The sequence below is a fragment of the Pelodiscus sinensis genome, chromosome 19 (assembly GCF_052426305.1).
Source record: "Pelodiscus sinensis isolate ZL-2025 chromosome 19, ASM5242630v1, whole genome shotgun sequence".
Classification (NCBI taxonomy): Eukaryota; Metazoa; Chordata; order Testudines; family Trionychidae; genus Pelodiscus; species Pelodiscus sinensis.
The window spans coordinates 19006873-19029760 of NC_143070.1; the positions used below are offsets into that span (position 1 = coordinate 19006873).

The window sequence follows — 22888 nt, forward strand, 5'->3', positions numbered from 1 at the left end:
CAGTGTTTTCAACTTCTTTTAGCAATTTAGAAAACAGATCGCCTGAGATGCTTTCAATTCATCTTACTAAAGTTGAATCAAACACTTGCAGTTTTGATATTTAGCTATATCCTCTTTGTTTTTAAATTCTCCAAAAAGTGATTTGCTGCAGTCCAAGAAGTTTAAAACTAATAAAAGAAAGTTCTTCTTCACACAGCGTGTAGTCAACCTGTGGAACTCCTTGCTAGAAGAGCCTGTGAAGGCTAGGACTATAACAAAGTTTAAAGAGAAGCTAGATAATTTCATGAAGGTTAGGTCTATAAAAGGCTATTGCCAGGGAATAGAAATGGTGTCCCTGGCCTCTGTTTGTCAGAGGCTGGAGATGGATGGCATGAGACAAATTGCTTGATTACCGTCTTCGGTCCACCCCCTCTGGGGCACCTAGTGCTGGCCACTGTCAGCAGACAGGCTACTGGGCTAGATGGACCTTTGGTCTGACCCAGTACGGCCTTTCTTATGTTCTTATGTAAGCACTGCTTCATCAATTCACCTTCGGTAAAAGGTCTTTTTGACTTATCTGTGTGCTAAGCCATTCTGAAAGAGGTTTCTATAATGACATTGCCGTCTTTAACTTGTGGAGGGAACATATCTTGTTGAGTATGGTAACCTTCCAGTAAGAAATGTATCTTAGTTTTTCTTAAATTGCTGTCAGGTGGCTACAAGTCATTAAACTCAGGGTGACAAGACTCTTGGTGCCTTTGTAGGTTTGTTTTCTTTATCACAGTGATAAGTCTTTTGACAAGACACATTGGTTTTCCACTTATATCTGCAACCGCGAATTCCATCTACCAAACAGGGACAAGGGGGATTCAGTGGATATAATATACTTAGATTTCCAGAAAGCCTTTGACAGGGTCCCTCACCAAGGGTCCTTAAGTAAAATGAGCTATGAGATAAGCGGGAAGGTCCTTTCATGGATTGATAACTACAGGCAGTCCCCGGGTTAGGTACAAGATAGGGACTGTAGGTTTGTTCTTAAGTTGAATCTGTATGTAAGTCGGAACTGGCGTCCAGATTCAGCCGCTGCTGAAACTGATCAGTTTCAACAGCGGCTGAATCTGGACGCCAGTTCTGACTTACATACAGATTCAACTTAAGAACCCCAGGCATCCCCAAGTCAGCTGCTGCTGAAACTGATCAGCGGCTGATTCCAGGAAGCCCGGGACAGGGGCTTCCTGTAGTCAGCCACTGGTCAGTTTCAGCAGCGGCTGACTTGGGGACGCCTGGGGCAGAGCAGCTGGGGTGCTGCTGGGTTGGTCCAGTAGCGCCGCCGCTCCTCGGCGCTACTGGACCAACCCAGCAGCACCCAAGCTGCTCTGCCCCAGGCGTCCTGATTCAGCCGCTGCTGAATCTGACCAGCAGTGGCTGAATCAGGACGCCTGGGGCAGAACAGCTGGGGTGCTGCCCGGTTGGTCCAGTAGCGCCCAGAGCGGCGCTACGGGACCAACTGGCAGCGCCCCAGCTGCTGTACCACAGGTGTCTGGAGCAAAGCCACGGAGCACGGGGGCAGCGGGACAGCCCAGACGCGCCGTGGCTGTCTGCTGCCCGCGTGCTCTGCAGCTTTGCTCTGCTTTGCCCCCCCCCCCACTCCTCCTGGTCTGCAGACCAGGGGGATGGGGGGAGGGGGCAAAGCAGAGCCAAGCCGCGGAGCGCGCTGCCAGCTGCCAGCCCAGACGCATCTGGGCTGTCAGCTGACCGCGTGCTCCGCAGCTTGGCTCTGCTTTGCCCCCCCCCCCGGTCTGCAGACCAGGGGGACGGGGGGGGGGCAAAGCAGAGCCAAGCCGCGGAGCGCCCGGCCAGCTGACAGCCCAGACGCGTCTGGGCTGGCAGCTGGCAGCGCGCTCCGCGGCTTGGCTCTGCTTTGCCCCCTCCCCCCATCCCCCTGGTCTGCAGACCAGGGGGACGGGGGGGCAAAGCAGAGCCAAGCCTCGGAGCGCGTGGGCAGCGGACAGCCCTGTCTGCTGCCCACGTGTTCCGCCACTTTGCTTCCTCTCCCTGGTCTGCTGGAGACCAGGGAGAGGAACCCCGTTCGTAACTGCGGATCCGACGTAAGTCGGATCCACGTAACTCGGGGACTGCCTGTAGTTGAAAGATAGGAAACAAAAGGTAAGAATAAATGGTCAGTTTTCAGATTGGAGAGAGGTAACTATTAGTGTCCCCCAAGGGTCCGTACTGGGCCCAATCCTATTTAACATATTCATAAACAATCTGGAAAAAGGGGTAAACAGTGAGGTGGCAAATTTTGCAGATGATACTAAACTGCTCGAGATACTTAAGACCAAAGCAGACTAAAGAATTTCAAAAGGATGTCACAAAACTAAGTGATCATGCAAGAAATTGGCAAATTAATTTTAATGTTGATTAATGCAAAGTAATGCACATTGGAAAAATAATCCCAACTATACATACAAAATGATGGGGTCTAATTTAGCTATATCCACTCGAGAGAGATCTTGGAGTCATTGTGGATAGTTCTCTGAAAACATGCACTCAGTGTGCAGCAGCAGTCAGAAAAGCAAACAGAATGTTTGGAATCAATAAGAAAAGGATAGAGAAAAAGACAGAGAATATCTTCTTGCCTCTATATAAATCCATGTTATACCCACATCTTGAATAGTTTGTACAGATGCAGTCACCTCATCTCACGAAAGATAAATTGACATTGAAAAAGTTTCAGAAAAGAGCAACAAAAATTATTAGAGGTTTGGAATGGGTCCCATATGAAGAGAGATTTAAAAGACTGGGACTTTTCTGTTCAGAAAAGAGGAGACTAAGAGGGGAGAGGACAGCGGTCTATAAAAACATGACAGGTATGGAGAAAGTAAGAAAAAGTTACTTACTGGTTCCCATAACATACAGGTCACTAAATTAAATGAATAGGCAGTAGGTTTTTTAAAAAGGTTTTTTTTTAAAGGAAGTTTTTCTTTACACAGTGCACAGTCAGCCCCCTTGCCAGAGGGTCTTGTGTAAACCAGGACTGTATAACAGGGTACAGAGAAGAACTAGATAAATCCATGGAGGTTAGGTCCATCAATACTTATTAGCCAGGATTGGTAGGAACACAATGTCCTTAGCTTCTGTTTGTCAGAGGTTGGAAATGAATGACAGGAGAGGGATCACTTGATGATTACCTGGTCTGTTCATTCCCTCTGGGGCACCTGGCATTGACCACTGTTGGAAGACAGGATACTGGGCTAGCTGGATCTTTGGTCTGACACTGAACAGGATGGTTTGGAATAACGTGCCTCAAGATGCAATCGTACTAACTCAAGTCCCAGAACACACCCTCTGCCATGCCCTTGTCATGCAGTGACATGTGAGCCTTCATTACCAGAATGAGGAAGAGTCCTCAAGACTTGTGGGGCTATACATTGTGACAGAGCAGGGGTGATACAGCAGGTGAAAGAGCTTGATAGAAGGGGAAAGAGGCAGAGAGAGTCAGCAATCCTGGCTAATTAGGGGCACCTGAGAAAATCAATTAAGGACCCCGTGAAATTAATTGGGGCTGCCTGGAGGCCTCTCCCTGTGAGTGAGGAAGGGGAGAGCTGAGAAGGAGTGTGGAGAGCTGTGAGAGTGTGGAGAGAATTGAGAAGGGGTTTGGATAGCTGTGAAGGAGCTTGGAGAGTGGAGGAGGAGTTTGGAGAGAGAAAGACATCGGAGGAGCCAAGAGAATGGCATCAAATCTTGTTAAAGACTACAGGGAGACAACAAATTTCAAACCAAGGTGAGTGAGCCATATACTGTGACTCCTAGACTGTGGGACAGTGGGCTGAACAGGGGTCAGGGGCCCAGGAGTAGGACTGACCCTGCCAGAACTTGAGCAGTGAGTAAGCACAAACAGGAAGGCAAAAGTTCATCAAGAGTCTCAACAAGGGCTTATGGAGTAGACAGAATAGGGGCTGTAACCCTGGCACACTCCAGATACAAACAGGCCTGGGTCCTGGGTCTCCCTCTTGCCCAGAACAAACAAGTGCCAGGGAAGGCTGAAAATGGAGTCAGCAACATGCCCGTGACAGAGCCCAGCCAACTGCAATTCCTGCTGGGCTGTGGAATGGAGGTAGAACACAGAGCGCCTCATCCTGAAATGGGGCAGCATGTCCAGCCAGTGTGTGTCTGGGCAGGACATGAGTCCAATGGGATGACTAGGGGCAATGTGAGTGTGCAGAGCTTTTCTGGGGATGGGATGGAGATTCTCTATGAGTCAGCTGAAATGGGAGGTTCAGAGCGATGGGTAGGAGCTGATGTGGCAGGGGCCTGACATCAAGCTCTGTGATACGGGCAGGTGGGGAACACCTTGCCTGAGAATAGCCAGAGAGGCAGGGGACTGGACAGCCTTTACTTCCTAGAACACACTGTAGAGGACATGTCGTGTCAGCAACGCTATTTACTGGGCAAGCAAACTGAGGTCCAGCCAGTCCTGCCAACAATTGTCCAGAAGGTCACTGACTTTGGAGACACCAGCCAAGACAAGCCTTTGCGGAAACCAAGGAACCTCTACCCCCTGTGCCACAAGTTGGGGGTTGTGCAAGAGTGTCTAGGCAGGAGTTCTCCACCCTCACAACATGGGGATGATCTGGTTGCAGAGACCAGCTTTCAGGAGCTGAGGAGATCGCTGTAGCTCTCAGGCTAGGTCTACACTACAGACTTTTTGTGCAAAAACTCACAGAGCGTCTACAGCTCAAGCGTGATTTTGCACAAGTAAAACAAAAGAAAAGAGGGGTTGTTCCAGTGTAGGTATTCCTCCTTCTATGAGGAATAACTCCTTTTTGCACAAGAGCTCTTGTACAGAAAGGTGTGTGGGGACAGGCAAGAGGGTTTTTTTCCGCACGAAGAGGGAAGAGGAAAAAGCACAGGTGCCCTGGTGGCCATTCTGTCCATAGCAATTACTGCTTACTTGTGAGAGAGCATCCAGGCAGTCTGGATGCTCTCTTGTGCAAACGCGCATCGCTTTTTTGATGCACTTTTGCAGTATGGATGCTGTCTTGTGCAATCATTTTTTTCTGGAAGATCTCTTTCAAAAAATGGTTCTTGAGCAAGAAGCTTGCAGCCTAGACATAGCCTCAGAGATTTCAGAGGATACATCTCAGAGGGAGGACAGCAAGCTGCTGGTCATATCAGAAAACTGGCAGGCAGTGGAAACAGATGTAAGACCATGACAATATGAAAGTGGCCCTGGGGGATTCCTTTACTTGCCCCGCTCCATTCTGCCACTGCCCATTTATTCCTCATCAGCGGAATGGTGAGCTCTCCCCGGGCTCTAGACAAATGACTTCCAGGAGGGGAGCAGCTCACAGTACCGGGGGCGCGTTTACACGGTGCTTCACAGCGCTGTGACTGGCTGCGCCCATAGAGTCTGTGCTGAGCAGCGACGCTGAGCACCAATTCCTCAGGCCCTGGATGTCCCATTTCTCCAGCAGCAGGGAGCACACGGCCCCTCTGTGACAAGAGGAGTCACATGCTGCTCAGGGGCTCTGCCCAGCTCATGGCAAGGCCTGGGGCAAGGACATCCTAGAATGTGCGGTAGAACTGCATGATCAGCGGTCGGTGCCTTCAGATTGGCTAGTGGGCATCACACAGAGCCCTTCTGAGAGGCTGGCCAGAGTGAGAGGAAGCTTTAGCTGCTCTTGGGTACCGATGGTGACCACCAGGCCTGTGTCCCAGAAGGCCACTCAAATTGGACAATCTGGAGAGAAATGGCTGTTGTAAAAAATTTTCACCCTTTGTCTCATCTGCTCTAGAGCCATAAGAGCAGCACTGTCCTTTGCTAGGAGACAGATGACTTGTTTTCTCTTCCTCTTCTCCAAAGCTCACAAGAAGCAGGAGCCACAACACATCCCCTGGTTCCATCCATCACTCAACAAAAGCAATATGGGTTTGTCCAGGACCCCAAGTTCTTCCCATTTCTCCCAGCACTTATGGCAGAGGTAGAGACAGTCAGGATGGGGAGCCACGTCTCTTTCAATCCCCATGACTTCATTAATTAAGCGGGGATTATTTAAATCCCCGCTTCATTGACTATGTTGGGTAAACTACATTACATGACTCCGTCGACGGAGCCATGTAGTGCTAGACACACCCCCAGTGCCCAGTCTTTGTAAGGTGGGGAAGGTCTCTCTGAATGGGCAACTTCAGATCTGGAAGCAGTAATGGCCCAGATCTTAACAAACAAGATCAGCACTTGGTTAATTGCTCCCTATGCAGAATTTCCAGCTTCCAAAGCTCATGTGATCTCCTGGGTGGAGCGAAGGGAGGAGCTGCGAATCCCAGATCTCCAGGGCTGTGACGAAAAGGAGATCATCAGCAATAACCACGTAGGTGAGCAATCCATTAAACTGACTCAGAAACCAATTTCTTTGTCCTCATAGCATGCCTCACTTAAGCATTTTCATCAAGTCTAAATGACCCTTCAGTCTATCTTTAACTCCAGTCAGAGGGTGGGGGAAAGGTTGAGTTCTCCCTTTTGGGAAAGGGTTATGGGGAAGGAAAATGAACTCAGCTCATGGTTAATCAACCTTTCCAGCCATTATTGGTGTGTTTTTCTTCTTTTCTATTTCCCTTTGAGAGTTTTCCTTTCAGCTCAGCACAAGAAATGACTCCTGGATTCTGTGTCCCCCCCAGCAGGTGATAGAATGGTAAGTGAGAACAATGAGAGTCTTCAACAGGAAGGACCAGAGCAAGTGGCTCCACATGAAATGTTTTTGGGAAGATCTGAAGGACATGTTTCTCAGGATCCTGGACACAAAGAGACCTGTGAGAGTCAGCATAACACAGAAAGACATCAGGGAAACCATGTGGTGAAGGGACAGGAAAAATCCAGCCACTGGAGGAGAGGGGTTAAAAGAAACACAGAAATCATTCAACAGAAAATCCCCCATCAAGAAGCACCCTCTGCTGGCAGTGACTGTGCAACTGTTATTGAACATCAGAGAATCCACACAGAAGAGACCTCCTTTGACTGCTCTGACTGTGGGAAAAGCTTCCGTGAGCACTCAAGTCTTATTAGACATCAGAGAATGCACACAAGAGAAGAACGTTTCAACTGTTGTGACTGCAAGAAAAGCTTCAGTAAGAAGTCAGTCTTCGTTAGACATAGGAGAATCCACACAGGAGATAAACCTTTTGGCTGCTCTGACTGTGGGAAGAGCTTCTGTGATAGGTCAGATCTTGTTAAACATAGCAGAATTCACACAGGAGAGAAGCCCTTCAGCTGTTCTGACTGTGGGAAATGCTTCCGTGCGAGGTCAAACTTTGTTAGACATAGGAGAATCCACAAAGGTGAGAAACCCTTCAGCTGCTGTGACTGTGGAAAGAACTTCAGTAGGAGCTCACATCTTGTTAGACATCAAATAATCCACATAGGGGAGAGAAGTTTTGACTGCTCTGGCTGTGGGAAAAGTTTCAGTGGGAGGTCAGATATTGTTAGACGTAGGAGAATCCGCACAGTGGAGAAACCCTTCAACTGCTCTGACTCTGGGAAATGCTTCAGTCAGAGCTCAGGTCTAAGTAAACATCATAGAACCCATCCAAGAGAGAAATCCTTTGACTGCTCTGACTGTGGGAGGCGCTTCAGTGAGAGGTCAGACTTTATTAGACATAGCAGAATCCACACAGGAGAGAAGCCCTTTAGCTGTTCTGACTGTGGGAAAAGCTTCATTCAGAGGTCAGACCTTGTTAGACATAGCAGAATCCACACAGGGGAGAAACACAACTGCTCTGACTCTGGGAAGTGCTTCAGCCAGAGCCCAGACCTAAATGAGCATCATAGAATCCACACAGGAGAGAAATCCTTTGACTGCTCTGACTGTGAGAAAAGTTTCATTCAGAGTTCAGACCTTGTTAGACATAGCAGAATCCACACAGGGAAGAAATCCGTCAACTGTTCTGACTCCGGGAAGTACTTCAGCCAGAGCCCAGACCTAATTAAGCACCATAGAATCCACATAGAAGATAAATCCTTCAGCTGCTCTGACTGTGGGAAAAACTTCATTTGGCACTCACATCTTGTTAGACATAGGAGAATGCACACAGGGGAGAAACCTTTCAGCTGCTCTGACTGTGGGAAAAGCTTCAGTGAGAAGTCACATCTTGTTAGACATAGCAGAATCCACACAGGCAAGAAACCCTTTGGCTGTTCTGACTGTGGGAAAAGCTTCAGTAGAAACTCACATCTTGTTAGACATCAGAGAACTCACACAAGAGAGAAACATTTCAACTGTCCTGACTGCGGGAAAAGTTTCAATGAGATCATAGAATCAAAGAACACTAGAACTGGAAGGGACTCGAGAGATCAACAAGTCATCCCCTGCCCTAACAGCAAGCCAAGTGCCATAGATCTCAGACCTTGTTAGACTTAGGAGAATCCACACAGGAGAGAAACTCTTCAACAGTTCTGACTATGGTAAAAACTTCAGTAGGAGCTCACATCTTCTTAGACACTGGAGAATCCACACAAAGACAGAACCCTTTGCTCTGACTGTGTTGAAAGCTTGAGTTGGTGCTCAAATCTTAAGAGTTATCATACAATCCCACAGGAGAATCATAATAAAATCATAGAACACTAGAACTAGAAGGCTCCTCAAGAGATCATCATGTTTAGTCCACTGTCCCCATGGCAGATCCAGGCACTTCTAGATCAGTGATTCCCAATCTCTTCACTAGTGCAGACCCACAATCATCCCCCCAGCTGTTCGCGGACCCCCATCAAAACCAGTTCTAGCCAATATGTACACTTCATTAAATGAAAAAGGAAATGTAAATTAACATTTAAAATGATGCATACTCATTTCCGACGTCACAACAATTCCATCACACATCTCATCACAGCAAATTGCCACAATGATTGGTCTTACATAGTGTGACAGTGCGTTGGAGTTTCCCCGACTCCTGCACTCCCGTAATGGCATAAACAGACTCCACCAGCCAGTAGAATAGAGGGAGTTTATTGCTTCTCCAGGATACAGCACAGCACAGATGTAATCTGGTTACAGGGCAGGCTTAGGATGCCTCAGCCTCCCCTTGAGATGGGAGAGACTGGGCCCCTAAATCCCAGCCCCTTGCTTAGGCTGTTTCCTCCATGATAGCAGACAAACTCCTACTCTCTTCCAGCCCTGCCCCCCAGCCCGGTCTCTGCCTTCCTCCCTTTGTCTCTCTCCCTGGGAGGCTGAGCCTCGGTGTCTGGGGTAATACACATTTGGGAGATCAGTGAGAATCTCACATCACAGCGCAGGGGGACCCCAGGTCTCAGACAGCACCCCCACTATGCCACACATAGCAACAAATAATAAACTCTTGGCTTACCTAGTGAGATCCCTGGTGTTGTTTCATTGACTTCAAAGACTGGATGCCAGGTTGGATCGATGACGTAGGTCTGATTCAACACAAAGCCTACTCCAGTATTTGGTCTTTATTGCCATGAGAGCTGAGAGAGCTGCTTTGCGCATATATGTTGTGGCAAAGGGTATCAGAAATCGTGTGGCCCTCTCAGAAGGCTCTGGATTCTCAGGGGTTACATGAAGCTAGTACTCAGTAAGGAACTTTTATGAGAAGACCAGCTTTAAAGCATTGTCACAAAACATTTCGATTAGGCTGTCTTACTCTTTTGGTATTAAACTAGCAAGGGTGTCACTGTTAATGCATTCAAAGGGATTTCTAATCCAGTTGTTTTTTATCTCTGGAACTGGAAAATACTCTCGCAGCTTCATTTTCAGGCTTTGCAGATGCTCCCTGATGGTACGTTTGACATCTCTGAGGAGCTGCATTTCCGATGTAAGCAAAAAGTCAGAAAGATTGCTAAATGAGTCATAGCTCGACTGATCGGTTCGACTGGACCACAGATCTAATTTCTTTATCATTGCTTCAGTTTTGTCTTGAACGGTGAAAATTTGAGCAGTGAAAATGTGTCACTGCTTTTCCCTGCAGACTCAGGTTGAGACCATTAAGATGGGCAAAGCCATCAGCTGAGTGAGTCAATTTAGCTAACCAATTAAAATTATGAAAGCAATGGGCGAGCTCAAACTTTGTGTCCATCAGAAAAATTCTCCCTTCATTTTGCAGCTCAAAAATATGTCAGAAATTTCCCTCTGGAGAGTCAGCGGACCTCCATGTGCAGCAGCGGTTGACAGTAATCACTGCCCTTCTCATCTCATAAAACTGCAAACAATCTTGAATTGAGAGGACAGGCCTTGATATAGTTAACAACTTTTACAGATTCATACAGTATGCTCTTTAAGTTAGCAGGGATTTTCTTAGTGGCAAAGGCTCCCTGTGAATGCAACATGGAATGCTTGTTGTATATGGAGTGACATATGGTTAGAGATTAGACGAAGGTTTCTAACCATTAGAGGAGTGAGGTTCTGGAACGGCCTTCCAAGGGAAGTAGTGGGGGCAAAAGATCTATCTGCTTTCAAGATTAAACTAGATGGGTTTATGAAGGGGATGGTTTGATGAGATAACATGATCTTGGTAACTAATTGACCATTCATTATCAGAGGTAAATAGGTCAATGGAGGAATGATAGGAGTTACTATAGAGAACTTTCTGGGTGTCTGGCTGATGAGTCTTGCCCACATGCTCAGGGTTTAGCTGATCGCCATATTTGGGGTCGGGAAGGAATTTTCCTCCAGGGTAGATTGGCAGAGGCCCTGGAGGTTTTTCGCCTTCCTCTGTAGCATGGGGCACAGATCACAGCTGGAGGATTCTCTGCATCTTAGGGTCTTCAAAGTATTTGAAGGCTTCAATATCTAAGATATAGGTGAGAGGATTATTCTAGGAGGGGTGGGTGAGATTCTGTGGCCTGCACTGTGCAGGGGGTCAGAGTAGATGATCATAATGGTCCCTTCTGACCTTAAAAGTCAGAGACTGATTTAATACGACTGATAACGCCACAGTGTTGACCAGCCATGGCACGAGCCCCATTTGTTCTAACCCCAACACATTTTTTCCAGTCGATATTATTCCCAACAATAAAACAGCTCAGCATATGAAAACTGGCCTCTGCATTTGTGCGTGTGGATAGTGGTTTGTAAAAAAGTAAGTCCTCATTTACCTCCTGTATGAGAGCCTGGACTACCCTGTCTTGGCAAGAAATGGTGATATCTGCCTTGTCCAAAGTGCAGCTTTCTGGCTTGTTTCAAGTCTGGTGCGCCAAAGCACACAGGCAAGGCCCGGGAATCAGGAATTGTTTTGCATAATAATGCAGATTAAGCTTGGTACATGAGATCATGTCAAGAAAACACAGGACAAGCGGTCTTGTACTGGTACTTCTGTTTCTAATAAGCAAAAAGTACAGATGCAGCCATGAAACTGTCAACTATGCACCTAGCAGGATGTACCCCAAGTAGGGGCATTGGGCTTTTTACATATCCTACACAATACGTAATCAATTGGGAAATATTATTAGAATGACCAAGTCTCACTTTGCTATAAATCGGGTTTAATAAGAATAATCGATGGGAGGGAATGGGCAGGATCGATGCACACGTCCTGCTCTATGTAACTAGAAGTAATTAGGCCCTTTATGCTGGTGGCCCAGTGCGTGGCATTCCAATGCGTGGGAAGAAACGGAACCACGACTTCCTGCTTGGCACTGTAGGTAGCATGTGGGTGAAGTGTAAGTGAATTAGGCTTTATTATTGTATATAGTAGATCTTTTAGTAATTGCTTTGGCATTGCTTTGCGCTGTATTAATTGCTTTAGTATTTATAATATTTAAGGTTTAAATCGTACAGTAATTGATCTTAAGGCTTGTAAAACTTAAACAACTGTATTAACTGCTTAAAGCCTGCAATAAATAAGAAAGTGGTTAAGTAGCCTTGGCATGTCCTGGTTTCCCTTGGATCTAAAATAAATAGAACGGCACACTACCTCCCCACTGTGTTCATATCTGACAAAGACAAGAAGTTGTGCCAGGTTTGTGATGTCAGTTGTTTCATCCATTTGTAGTGCATAGAAGTGACTCTGGGGTACTCTGTTAATTAACTGTTCCCTCACATTATCAGCCAGTTCCTCAATTCTGCGCTGAACTGTATTATTCAACAGTGGGATCACACTTATTTGTTTTTATGTCCTCTCCCCAAGCATAGTATTTACAGTCATCTTGGCTGCCGGTAATATTAGCTCCTCGCCAATTGTGTGTGGCTTTCCTGTCTTGTCTATTAGTTGGGCTACCCAGTAGGAGGCCTCTGTTGCCCTTGTATTGTCACTACCCAATACCATTGTCATCATAATATTTTTGCTTTCCTTGCACTCAGTAAGCTTTTGAAAAAAATCAAGAGGCTTGGACTCATTTTTGTCATGCTTCTGTGTTAGGTGATGGCAAAGTTTGGCTAGTTTTAGGCATTCATTTGCTAACACCTCATAACACAGGACGCACGTTGGTCACCGTTCGTCCTCACTGCCAGACCAAGTAAATCCAAACTTTAAGAAGTCTGAAGAGTATTTTCTCACTTTTTGTTTACTTATATCTGTTTGATTAGATGTTCTACTTCTGGATGCTTCATTCTGCTCATCACTCTCCTTTCTCTTCAGCAAGCCTGATTTCAGCCACAGATCCATGTTGAATGTATGGCTAACATTTGTATGCCTCTAACCGTCACAATTATTTTGTCACACAAAGGTGCCACAACATAGATTTTCAGACAATTAATAATATTATTGGAAGATATTTAATTTAAAAATATCAATTGATTGTAACTTTTCAATTTATTTAAAACTTATTTTCTATGATCATTTGTATTTATATTTTTTTCCTCTCCCCCTCCCCGCAATTCCCTAGTGGACCCCCAGGGGTCTGTAGACCCCAGGCTGGGAACTACTGATCTAGATCATGTTTGGTAGATGTCTACCTAACCTACTCCTAAATATCTCCAGGGATGGAGATTCCACAATCTCCCTAGGGAATTTATTCCAGTATTTATCTATCCTGACAGTTAGGAATTTTTTCCCACTGTCTAAGCTAAACCTCCAATACTGTAATTTAAGTCTATTGATTCTTGTCCTATCATAAGAGGTCAAGGAGAACAATTTTTCTCCCTCCTTCTCCTCATGTTTTCCCTCTCAGTTTTCTGTTTTTCCAAACTAAACAAAACCAGTTCTTTCAGTTTTCCTTCATGTGTCATGATTTCTAGACCTTTAATATTTTTTGTTGCTCTTCTCTGGACCCTCTCCACATCTTTTTTGAGATGTTGTGCCCAGGACAGGAAACAATACTCCAGTTGAGGCCTAATCAGCTGGAGGAAAGATAGCTAATGGGAGTCTTCTCTCCCCAATGTAACCCTTCTATGACCTGCGGCTTGAGCCCCTCCATGTTTAGCCCACCACAGAAATCACACCCCCAGCTGGAGTCCTCCCCCCTCCACACCTCTAACCTCTGAGTCCTGAGGCCCTCTTCCCCATTCCCATGCCAGAGCCAGACTTTACACCCTTGATCTCCAACTCTTTCTCCCAGCCCTGAGCCTCCTTCACACAATCCAAGACCCTGAGCCCTACTCCTACCACATTAACTTTGTTCTGTGCACCAATGTGGAGATGATACATCACACATCCCCTGCATATTGGTGCCTCTAACAAAATTCATTCTGCACACTTTTGGGAAAAAATTAGAACACTGTGTATAACTGCTCTGACTGAAAAAAGCTTCAGTGAACACTCACACCCTATTGCACATCAGAAGTTCACACAACCCCTATAACTGCTCTGACTCTGGACAAAGGTTCAATGTAGCTGATATCTCCTTGAACATCTGTCAGATAGATGTAGTTCAGGTAGAAAAGCTTTAGTCAGTGCTCACATGTTCTATCACAGTGTTTCTCAACCAGTGGTACGAGTACCCTTATGGATACTCGAGAGAAGTCTGGGAGGGTACGTCAACACAACTGAAATTTGGAGAAAAATGAATTTTTATTTTAAGTTTTACAGTGTTTTATTATTTTTGTACTTTTTAACACCCAAAAATTTCATTGCCCACCTGGCTATGATTAAATTGTTTAAACAAATGTATTGCAATAGTAGAAAAAAAATGTGCATGTCTGAAAACCGTAAGTACTGGGGGTACTTATCATTTTTTTAAAGGGGTAATTTATAAAAAAAAAAGATTGAGGAACACTGTTCTATCACATCGGAGAACCCAAATATGAGAGACTCTATTGTTGTTCAGACTGCATGCGCTAGAATTTGTGTTCAGAATTTGACCCAGTGAGTATCACTTGTGCAAACATGAGGCACCACATTTCTCCTTTAATGTTCTATGATGAGGCAGACTAACTCAGCAGTAATTTCTGGTATGCCCCTAACCTAGTGACAGAAATCCTTGCCACAGTTCAAACCCACTTTCTGATGCTCTACTTTTCCTGAGATGAGTGGGATCAATTTACCTACGTAAAGTTTTATTTTCAGTTTCTGCTTCCATCCAAATACCCATGGATCTATTGCCTCGGAATACACCGACTTACGAGTTGGCATTTGTTCATAAGAACTGATGCTCACGTCGTGTGCCGATGGGGCAACAGTGTTTCCTTCCACCTATTTGAAGTGACTATAAAAAGAAACGGGACGTGGATTTGGGGTATGTCTTCAGCAACCTGGGCCAGATTCTGAGTAAGTGTAAACCATAGACCTGAGGGGAGGGCCACTTTTCACTGAAGGAGCTGGCCTCATGCCTCCTGCTATTCTATATGCCAGGGGTGGGGAACCTCAGCTCTGGGAGGTGGATGCAGCCCCTGGCTTGTCCAGATATGGCCCTCAAGGCTCAGGCCCCTTCTGTATTGGGGAGCCTGTGCTGGCACCCCAGTCACCCTGCTGCCCCACCATGGGGCTGGAGCACACAACATCTACTAGGCTCTGGTTTGGGGAGGGAAGGTATGGAGTGTCTGTCTCCTTCTTGGCCACCATGTCAGTGAGGGGTTGGTTGGTTGGTTTGTTTTTTGCTTCTCGTGTGGCCCCTGAGTGATATTTCTGTGGGTCAGTGGCCCCCAGCCCAGAAAAGGTTCCCACTCCTGCTATCGCCCATCAGACTCTCAACAGACACAGACTAACTGCGTCTCTTTAAACAGAATCCCGTAACTTTAGCATTGCTCCTTTCCTGCTGGATTGACTGACCATCCACTAGCATCTCATTCACTTCAAGCCATGGCGCCATCGAAGGCAAACTGCTCCAAGGGACTAGGGAGTAACAATGCGTTAGCCAAAGGAGAAGACGCTTTCAGTGGAGAAAAAGTCTGATTTTTCTGAGCAGCTCCTTTGTTTGCAGTGGGACATTTAGGTGCTCAGCTTGGGGGAGAGGAGGGAAAGAAGCAGGCCGCAATGGTATTGATCTGAAGACCGGCTAATACACTAGGCAGTTACCTTAGCACATCATGGGACTGAGGTGCGGCTGGGGCTGGGGCAGAGTGTGTCTGTCCCTCCTGGGCTGCTGTGACAAAGGGGAAACAGGGATCCTGCTGCCTCTCCCCAAGGAAACCTCAGACAAAGCCTCTCCTGTTGTAGGGACAGCAACTTTCACACTAGCACCTCAAGCCGACTTGAGGGTCATCAGCTCCCAGAGTCTCAGGCTGTAAGGCCAGAAGGGACAGCCCTGTTCATGGAGTCTGAGCTCCTGCACAACACAGGCCCTAGAAATTCCCCACAAGAATTCGTGTGACCCACAGCCCCATGTGTCTTCACCTTTGACTGGGCTCTATGGACCAGCTTTGGCTCTTAGAGAAGCGGATGGTTTCAGTAGAGCGCTCTTGTGTCTGAATCCTGGGCAGATTAATGTCTTGCCTTTCCAGAAGGACAGAAAAACCCATTGGCTCCTTTTTATTCCAGGCTGTGTTCCTTCTTTGAAAGACTCACCTCAAGGAAGCACAGACACAGCCAAGTGCTCCGGGTGGTGGTCCAACCTGCAGCAGCCGAGGCATGTGCCGGCCTCAGCCAGCAGGAGCAGGCCTTGCCAGAGGAGCCCAAGAGAACCAGAGGCTCCTGGAAGATCCTGTCAGGCATAAGAAGACTCTGTGCCTGTAGCCAGTGTGGCAGCTCCCTGGCAGAGGCTGAGGAGGAGAGAAGAGCTTCCTCTCCCAGGCGGTGGACACGCTTCTCCCTAAAGAAGAGGAAGAAGAACTCAGCGGAGAAGCAGGAGGAGCCAGAGGAGGAGAAGCCACCGGAGAGCCCAGACAAAGACCAACTCAATCTCACAGGTGAGGATACTGCCCATCCGGTGAGAGGGGAGCATGTGAGGGACACTGACCCCAGTCACTGTACAAGCCTTGAGCGTTAGGGCCTTCTCATGGGACAGCGACGGGCTCCTCAGACACTGGAAACCATCGAGTGCCAAATGCTCTGGTAGAGGGGGGCAGAACAGACAATGGCAGGGCACGGCTCTCTGTGGGTCTGGTATCTCCAGCCCACTCCTGCACCCTCCCTCCTTTCCAAATACCCTACTTCAGCTGGCTCCTGCACCCTTCCTCCTGGTCACACCTAACCCCCTTCAGCAACCAGACTCCCAGGCCACTCCAGCACCCTACTTCCCACCCACACCCTCACTCCCACCTGCGCCACTATCCTTATCACATGTCCTGGCAGTCACCTCCTGCACACTGAACCCCTCATTTTGGCCTTACCCCAACATTTAAGGAGGTGCTCAGAAAATTTACTATCCTGGGACCCCAAAAGAGTTAATCTGGCCCATTGGACGCTTTGAACCCTGGTCCTCTCTTTTCTCCCTGCTTCCCATGGAGCTGGAGCACCAAAGGAGGGATGTGTGTCAGCGAGCGTTGGGGTTTTACATTTTTTTTTGTTTAGTTTTTTTTCTCCTCTCACATTTGTCTGGTCCCTGATTGATTTTTCTGTGGATCAATGGCCCCAGACTCAAAATAGTTTCCTCACCCCTGCCATAAATAAAGGAAACATAGAACATTGTTTTCCTACCTGAGCCCTGGGTTCATCAGCTTCGGGTCTGTCAGGGCTCTGTGCCAGGTGCTCTGCTGGCTCCTCTTGGCAGGACTCACATTCTGTACCCAGCTTGGAAATGTTCCTCCCCAAGGGCCCGACTCCAGACTTTTGTCTTTGCAAAGGAAAGTAAAGCTTGTGGCCAGCTTGGGAATCACTTCCGAGAGGCTGCTCTGGTGTCTGGGCTCCTACTGGCTCTTGCCCTGCCCTCCCTCTGTGCTTCAGCTGCACTGGCCTGTCAGCTGTGGGCAGATCATGTCATCTGTACTGAGCATTTCTCCCTGCTCTGTTCCTAGATGCAGAATAATGAGAGGAACATCCCCAGGCTCCTGTTCCAGGCTTTAGACTATCTGGAAAGCTCCCAGCCGTCCATCTGACATTCTGCAGCCCTGTTCATCGGTAAGCAGAGCAAACCCACGTGAGCTTTTCCAGTGGTGTTAGAGTTAATAAAATCTGAACATGAACAAAAAGGGGTTTCAGGACAAGCATCAGCCAGCAACTCAGGAGCCTCCTGCAACTGCAAAGGTGAAAAATGGATGTAACATGGAAAAGTTACTTGAAGAAAATATCAGTGTAATTGTGTTTGTGTATGTGATTTAGTTCTTCCCATCCCTAATACACTGCTGATAGGTCTGCTGCTTGACACAAGTAATAAGTATCATGTGCTATTTACTAAATGAATAAAAGTCAAGTCATCTAAAAGAATGACACACAAGGTGCTCTCTTAGACGGTGTAAAATGCTGCACCGAGCTCTAAATTACTATGTTTCACTGTTCAGATTTGCAGTGTTGTTTGAAGAAATATGAGAAGTATCAGTGGGAAAATTGATTTAAATCAACCCACCCAGCCTGCGACAGCACCAGATTCCCACACTGGGGATCTGTGTGTGTCAGAATTCACATTTACTGCAAGCTGAAGGGAGCCAAGTAGCCATCTGGATCCTTCCAATTTCCCCTACCCACAAGTTTTTGGCCGCACCTATGAGTAACCAGCAGGATGCCAGTTCAGTCTCCTTTGCTATCGGCCTTTCAGTGACCTCTGGGATTGGATGCTTTCTCCAATGTGCTTTGCGCCACATCGAAGGGCTGGGTATTGGATTTCCCAAGGGCTGTCCTGTGGGAATGGCTGAGTCTTTAGCAATTTACAGGGATGATATTGAAACATCCTGAGTTCCATGGTATTCATTTTCTGTTTAGGAGAGACCATCCACCATTACCTTGACCTGTTGTCGGAGACAGTGACTGCAGATGGCGTCTCCCGCCTGTGTGAAGGTAAGGAAACACATTTGGGCATCTGTGGGCAGTATGAGGCCTGAGCACAGATGTCCCAGTGTCCCTCTCTGTCTGAGGACAGTGCTTGAGAGAGAAGAATGGTCTTGCTGGTCAGTGTAAGAATGGGAGTCAGGAGATTTGAGCCCCCAGGAGCAACTCTGAGCCTCACCTTTCCCACCTGTAAAATGGGGATAAGAACACAAAGGCTCTCAAGGGAGGCCAGCCAGAACTGAAAAGGGCTGTCGCTATGACTAGTCATTAGTAGGAGGAGAAGGATTCTTACCCTCTGTCAGAAAAGGTTCCATCACCTGCTCCTCTCCACTAGAGAAGTTGTAGGCCAGGGACCTTCGCCTAGAGTTTGGTTCTCAGCTCCTAGGCCATCCCGTGCAGGCCCCCAGGAAACACCTTCCCCTGCCACCTCTGGAGCACTGAAGGTGGCACAAATGCACAAAGGATTTGGTAGAAGTTAGGAGCCTTTGTGGATCCGTGCCTAAATGTCAGTTATGATTATTGTTGTGTTCCCGTGGCAAAGGCCATTCAGAAGCAAAGGTTTCCCAGGAACCAGTTACAGCAGCTCTGTGAGGTTTCCAACCCATTTCCTCTTTCTTTCAGCTTTCCAGGAAGTGCCTTTAAAATCAGACAGGACCACATGGATTGTCCTGAATGAACATCAGAAATGGCTGCAGAAGCTTGCGAACCTCGTGTCTGGTGCGTTTTTCTATTAGGGAGCGGCACCAAGACAAAACAACTCTTTGTCCTGCCACGGTACGTACAACAGATGGGAGCAGCTCTTTGGAGCAGGGGCTGGGCCGTGGGCTGGGTATTCACAAGGGACATCAGCTTCCGTAGCGGAGTGCAGCCCAGACACACCTGGGAAGAAGTTCCGAGGCTCTCTCAAAGCCAGGGTCCTGGGCAGCACAATGGGAGAGCGAATCCAGTGCTGATCAATGCAGGGTCAGACACATGGAAGCAGAAATGTGAATTATTCCTACATGTGTCTGGGATGGGGAGGCTTAGTTGTTGGAGCAGTGGCAGTGGGGCCTAGTAGTTGGAGTGGTGGCTGTCGAGCCTAGAGGAGCTAAGAGCAGGAGCCAGAGCCAGGAGTCAAGTGTGGGCCTGGAACCGTCTAGGAGCAGGGCTGGAAGCTTAGCTGGACTGCGAGCCGGGCTGCGCTAGGACTAGGGACGAGGCAGGAGCAGGAGCAGGGCTGGTGCAGGCTGAGGCCTGGGCGGCCTGGTACCACTCTCAGGCAGAGGAGAGGGCCAAGCCATGAAGCGACACTGAGCAGACTGAGTTGCTGGTTCTCCTCGGAGGTGCCGATGCCTCTTCTGAGACTCACCAGCCCCGCTCCTGCCTCCTGCATTGGCTGGAACCTGACTCAGGACAACTCAGCCCAGCGTGGGGCTTCCTCAGGCTTCAGTTCAGGGAGGAGTCGGCCCCTCGGAGCCGGGCGACAGATTCACCCTCCCCTCTGAGGAAACCAGGCCCTGCTGTGGCTGGGTCAATAGGACCGTAATCAAGCCTGGGGCATCTCCCTGCATGGGGCCGCGTGCACCCCACGGCACACGGGAGGGACTGTGACTCCCAGGGACTTATATGGGCAACTGGAGCAGCTGGGACCGATTGGGCAGCCTCTGGGATCCACTCACCTGCCCTCCAGGCCCTTGGCAAGGGGCCGTTGGAGTCAAGTGAGGGATCTGGGCACCTCCTGGGAACTGGAGCAGACCCTGAGAGCTGGGCAGAGTGAAGAGCCTCATGGATACAAGGGCCAGGGAAACGGACAGGGAAGCAGATGCCGATATTGGGTCAGGCCCCAGAGTCATGGGAGGGGGCACATGGGCAGGGCTGGTTGTCACAGACACTCAGGGAGTTGCTCACAGGGAGGCGGGTTCTATGGGGCGATCGAGGGGCAGTGAGGGGCAGCAGGAGTGACACTGCGTCCCAGTGTCACTTGGGGCCACTGGAGCAGCTGGAGCAGAGGGAAGTTGTTCCTACCGTGGCCCCGCCAAGAACAATGTCACTGCTGAGTAACGACTCCCCCACTGTTGGGCTCCATGCGTGATGGCTCAGCCCCTCCAGAGAGTCCCCAGCCACAGCTTCTCCATGGGGTTCCCTCTGTCAGCAGACTCCCGTTGGCAAAGGAGCATTAGCCAAGTGAGGAAGAGGGAGAGGGAACCTGCCCTGCTCCACAGTCTCCCCCTTGACAATTGTGCTCTTCTCATCTGTGCTCCTGCCCTTTCTCCTCTGACAGACACCGGCTGAGCCCACCACGAGCCCGGCCTGGCCAGAAGACCAAGCAGCTGGGACACCAGGAGGATGCGGAAGAGGCAGAGCTGCACGTGACGGGGAACCAGCCGCGCACGGGGCCAAGAGCCGTTCCGCCCCCAGGCCAGAGGAAGCCGAGCCCCTCCCCAGCCCTGCGGTCTGGTCTCCAACGTTTGTCTGGCCCGTCACCCCAGGACACAGCTCACGAGTCACCATCAGACCCACCCATCTCCGGGCCCTTCCCACCGGCCTCTGCCCATCTGGGTGGGTTCTTCTCGTCGCCCATCGGCCTTCCCACAAACACCAGTGTGGGACCAACTTCGGGCTGCGCCGCCTCTGACTGGTGCCTGTGTCCTTTCTGAGATGGGCGAGGGAGGTGAAACCCGCAGCAGTTGGCAGAGGGCCATGTGGGGACTTCTTGTAGGGGTCACAGGAGTCTCTTGCCTGTGTCAGGCCCTGTGGGGATGAGCAGTCCCCTGCCCTTGGTAGCAGGGGGCTCCTCCAGGCTCCAGTGGTTACCCAGAACCAGTGAGCAGCCCCCGCTCAGGGTTGGACGTCCCAGTTAACTTCTCACTTCCTTAGAGCCTCTGCCCCATGTCGGCAGCCTTGGGGCTGGGAAGGGAAATCTCTGCTCTGCAGCCCTGAGCCCTGCGCGGGGATTCACAGGCAGCACATGGGGCTTGACAGGAGACGTTTCCAGTCCAGTCTGTTGCAATGGGCAGAGTGTGCGTGCATACTGATGTTCCTGGCCCCATAAGCCCTGACTCATCGGTTAATGTGCATTAAGAGGCACATGTGGGGCAGGTGGGAACTGGTGCACGCAGAGAGCCAGCTTTCAAGCCAGCTCCCTGCACGTACCTACCACCTGTAGGACCATTTGCCCCCAGGTACTGGGCGCTCTCTGGGGGATTCACGGCCCCTGGGGAGGGATGGGGGTGTCAGGCTCCCGAGGGTGCAGGTGGGTTTCAGCGTGCTAGGGGGTGGGAGCTTCAGTCTCCCCTGGGTCACTTTGGGGGGCTAGCTCATTGGCAGCTGAGGGGGCACTGGCAGGAAGGGGCGCAGGTTGAGCTTGGTACTGCCCGCCTGCCACTGACCATGCTGCGCACACCCAGGAGGCACCTCCTTGGCCCCACCTCCTGCCCTGATGCCCCACTCTCTGCCACAGGTCTCCCAGCCCCCCTCCCTGAGGTGCCTTGGCTGCATTTCTCCCGAGCTGCCCCTGCAGCCTGGCCGGCTGGGAGCGCTGCAGTTCCCCGAGTGCCCAGTAGAGGGTGCTGCCCCACAGCCTGCTGGGGAGCTGGGTCCAGCCAGCAGGGGGTGGGGGAGCAAGGTTGGGGGACCTTGGACAGGCCCAGGCGAGCTGTTCTGTGTGGTGGATTGGAGCAGCAGGGAATTGGGGACAGGCTGGGCTGGGGTCAGGGAGTCCCCCTTATCGGCTGGCTCTGGGGAGTTGTTTCTCCTCTGAGATTGCGGGCTGCGGGAGAAGTCCCTGCCAGTGCCAGCTGTGGAGCTCTGGGGCACCCCCAAGTCTGGTGGGGTGCTCAGGTGCCTGCAATGGCCCAGGAGCACCGAGGTCCCCCTCAATGGTAGTGGGGAGCTGCAGGGCACTTCCTCCCACCTGCCCCGGGTGGATATTTCACCGGTCTGTGCTACTGGAGACCCTCCTCTGCAGGGACTCGGGAACAGCTGTGGAGCCACGTCTCCTGTGAACAGCACTTCAGCAGCCACAGGGACTCCCCCACAATGGGAAGCCCTGGAAGGGCTGGGGCAGTGTTTCTCTACCTGACAAAGTGGGTCTTCGCCCACGAAAGCTTATGGTCCAATAAATCTATTAGTCTATAAGGTGCCACAGGACTCCTTGTCACTTTTTCTACCATTGCAACACATTTGTTTAAACAAGGTAATTGTAGCCGAGCGGGCGATGAAATTTTTGGATGTAGAAAGTACAAAAATAATAAAATGCTGTAAAACTTAAAACAAAATTTCAATTTTCTCCAAATTTCCGTTGTGTTGACGTACCCCCTTTCTCCCAGGGGGTGCTCATACCACTGGCTGAGAAACACTGGGCTAGGGAAATGCTTGGAAGCCCCGACCCTACCCACGGCTCTGGAAGCATTGCGGGGCCTTTACCTGCTGGCAGAACCAGGGTGGAGGCATTTGGGAAAGAGAATTTACGTTCTCAGGTGCGGAGGAGGAGGGGGTGTTGTCAAATGTGGTCCCAGTGGCCACATGGACAAGTCCTTAGTTTCTGAAGCCAGAAATTATTGGTTCAAGTCCCACTTGGCATAATGTGTAACCCTTGCAGCCTGGGCTCTTTGAGTGCTGCAAAGTGACACTTAAGGTGTAGTGGTGCCCTGTTCTCCTGTGTTGCTCGTGTCTGGATGGTCTTGGA

At 49.4% G+C, this 22888-nt stretch overlaps 1 protein-coding gene and 1 pseudogene across 5 annotated transcripts in view; both read left to right on the forward strand.

Moving 5' to 3' along the window:
- LOC102449520 (uncharacterized) overlaps positions 1-22493 on the forward strand; it is a 31434-nt gene extending 8941 nt beyond the window's left edge. For 2 of the 4 annotated variants that reach the window (XM_075913580.2, XM_075913579.2), the window contains exons 3-7: positions 6241-6354; positions 6658-14631; positions 18157-18231; positions 18844-18996; positions 20483-22492. In XM_075913580.2, coding sequence (XP_075769695.2) covers positions 6241-6354; positions 6658-8387 — 1844 coding nt within the window. In that variant the 3' untranslated portion in view covers positions 8388-14631; positions 18157-18231; positions 18844-18996; positions 20483-22492. Of the gene's footprint in view, positions 1-6240; positions 6355-6657; positions 14632-18156; positions 18232-18843; positions 18997-20482 lie in introns of all 4 variants that reach the window. The other 2 variants (XM_089771006.1, XM_089771007.1) reach the window with 2 other exon arrangements.
- Positions 15800-22888, forward strand: part of LOC149522243 (uncharacterized) — a 49662-nt pseudogene continuing 42573 nt past the window's right edge. Inside the window, exons 1-3 of the transcript XR_016347417.1 lie at positions 15800-16208; positions 18157-18231; positions 18844-18939. The product of XR_016347417.1 is annotated as an uncharacterized LOC149522243 (transcript). The remainder of the gene's footprint in view (positions 16209-18156; positions 18232-18843; positions 18940-22888) is intronic.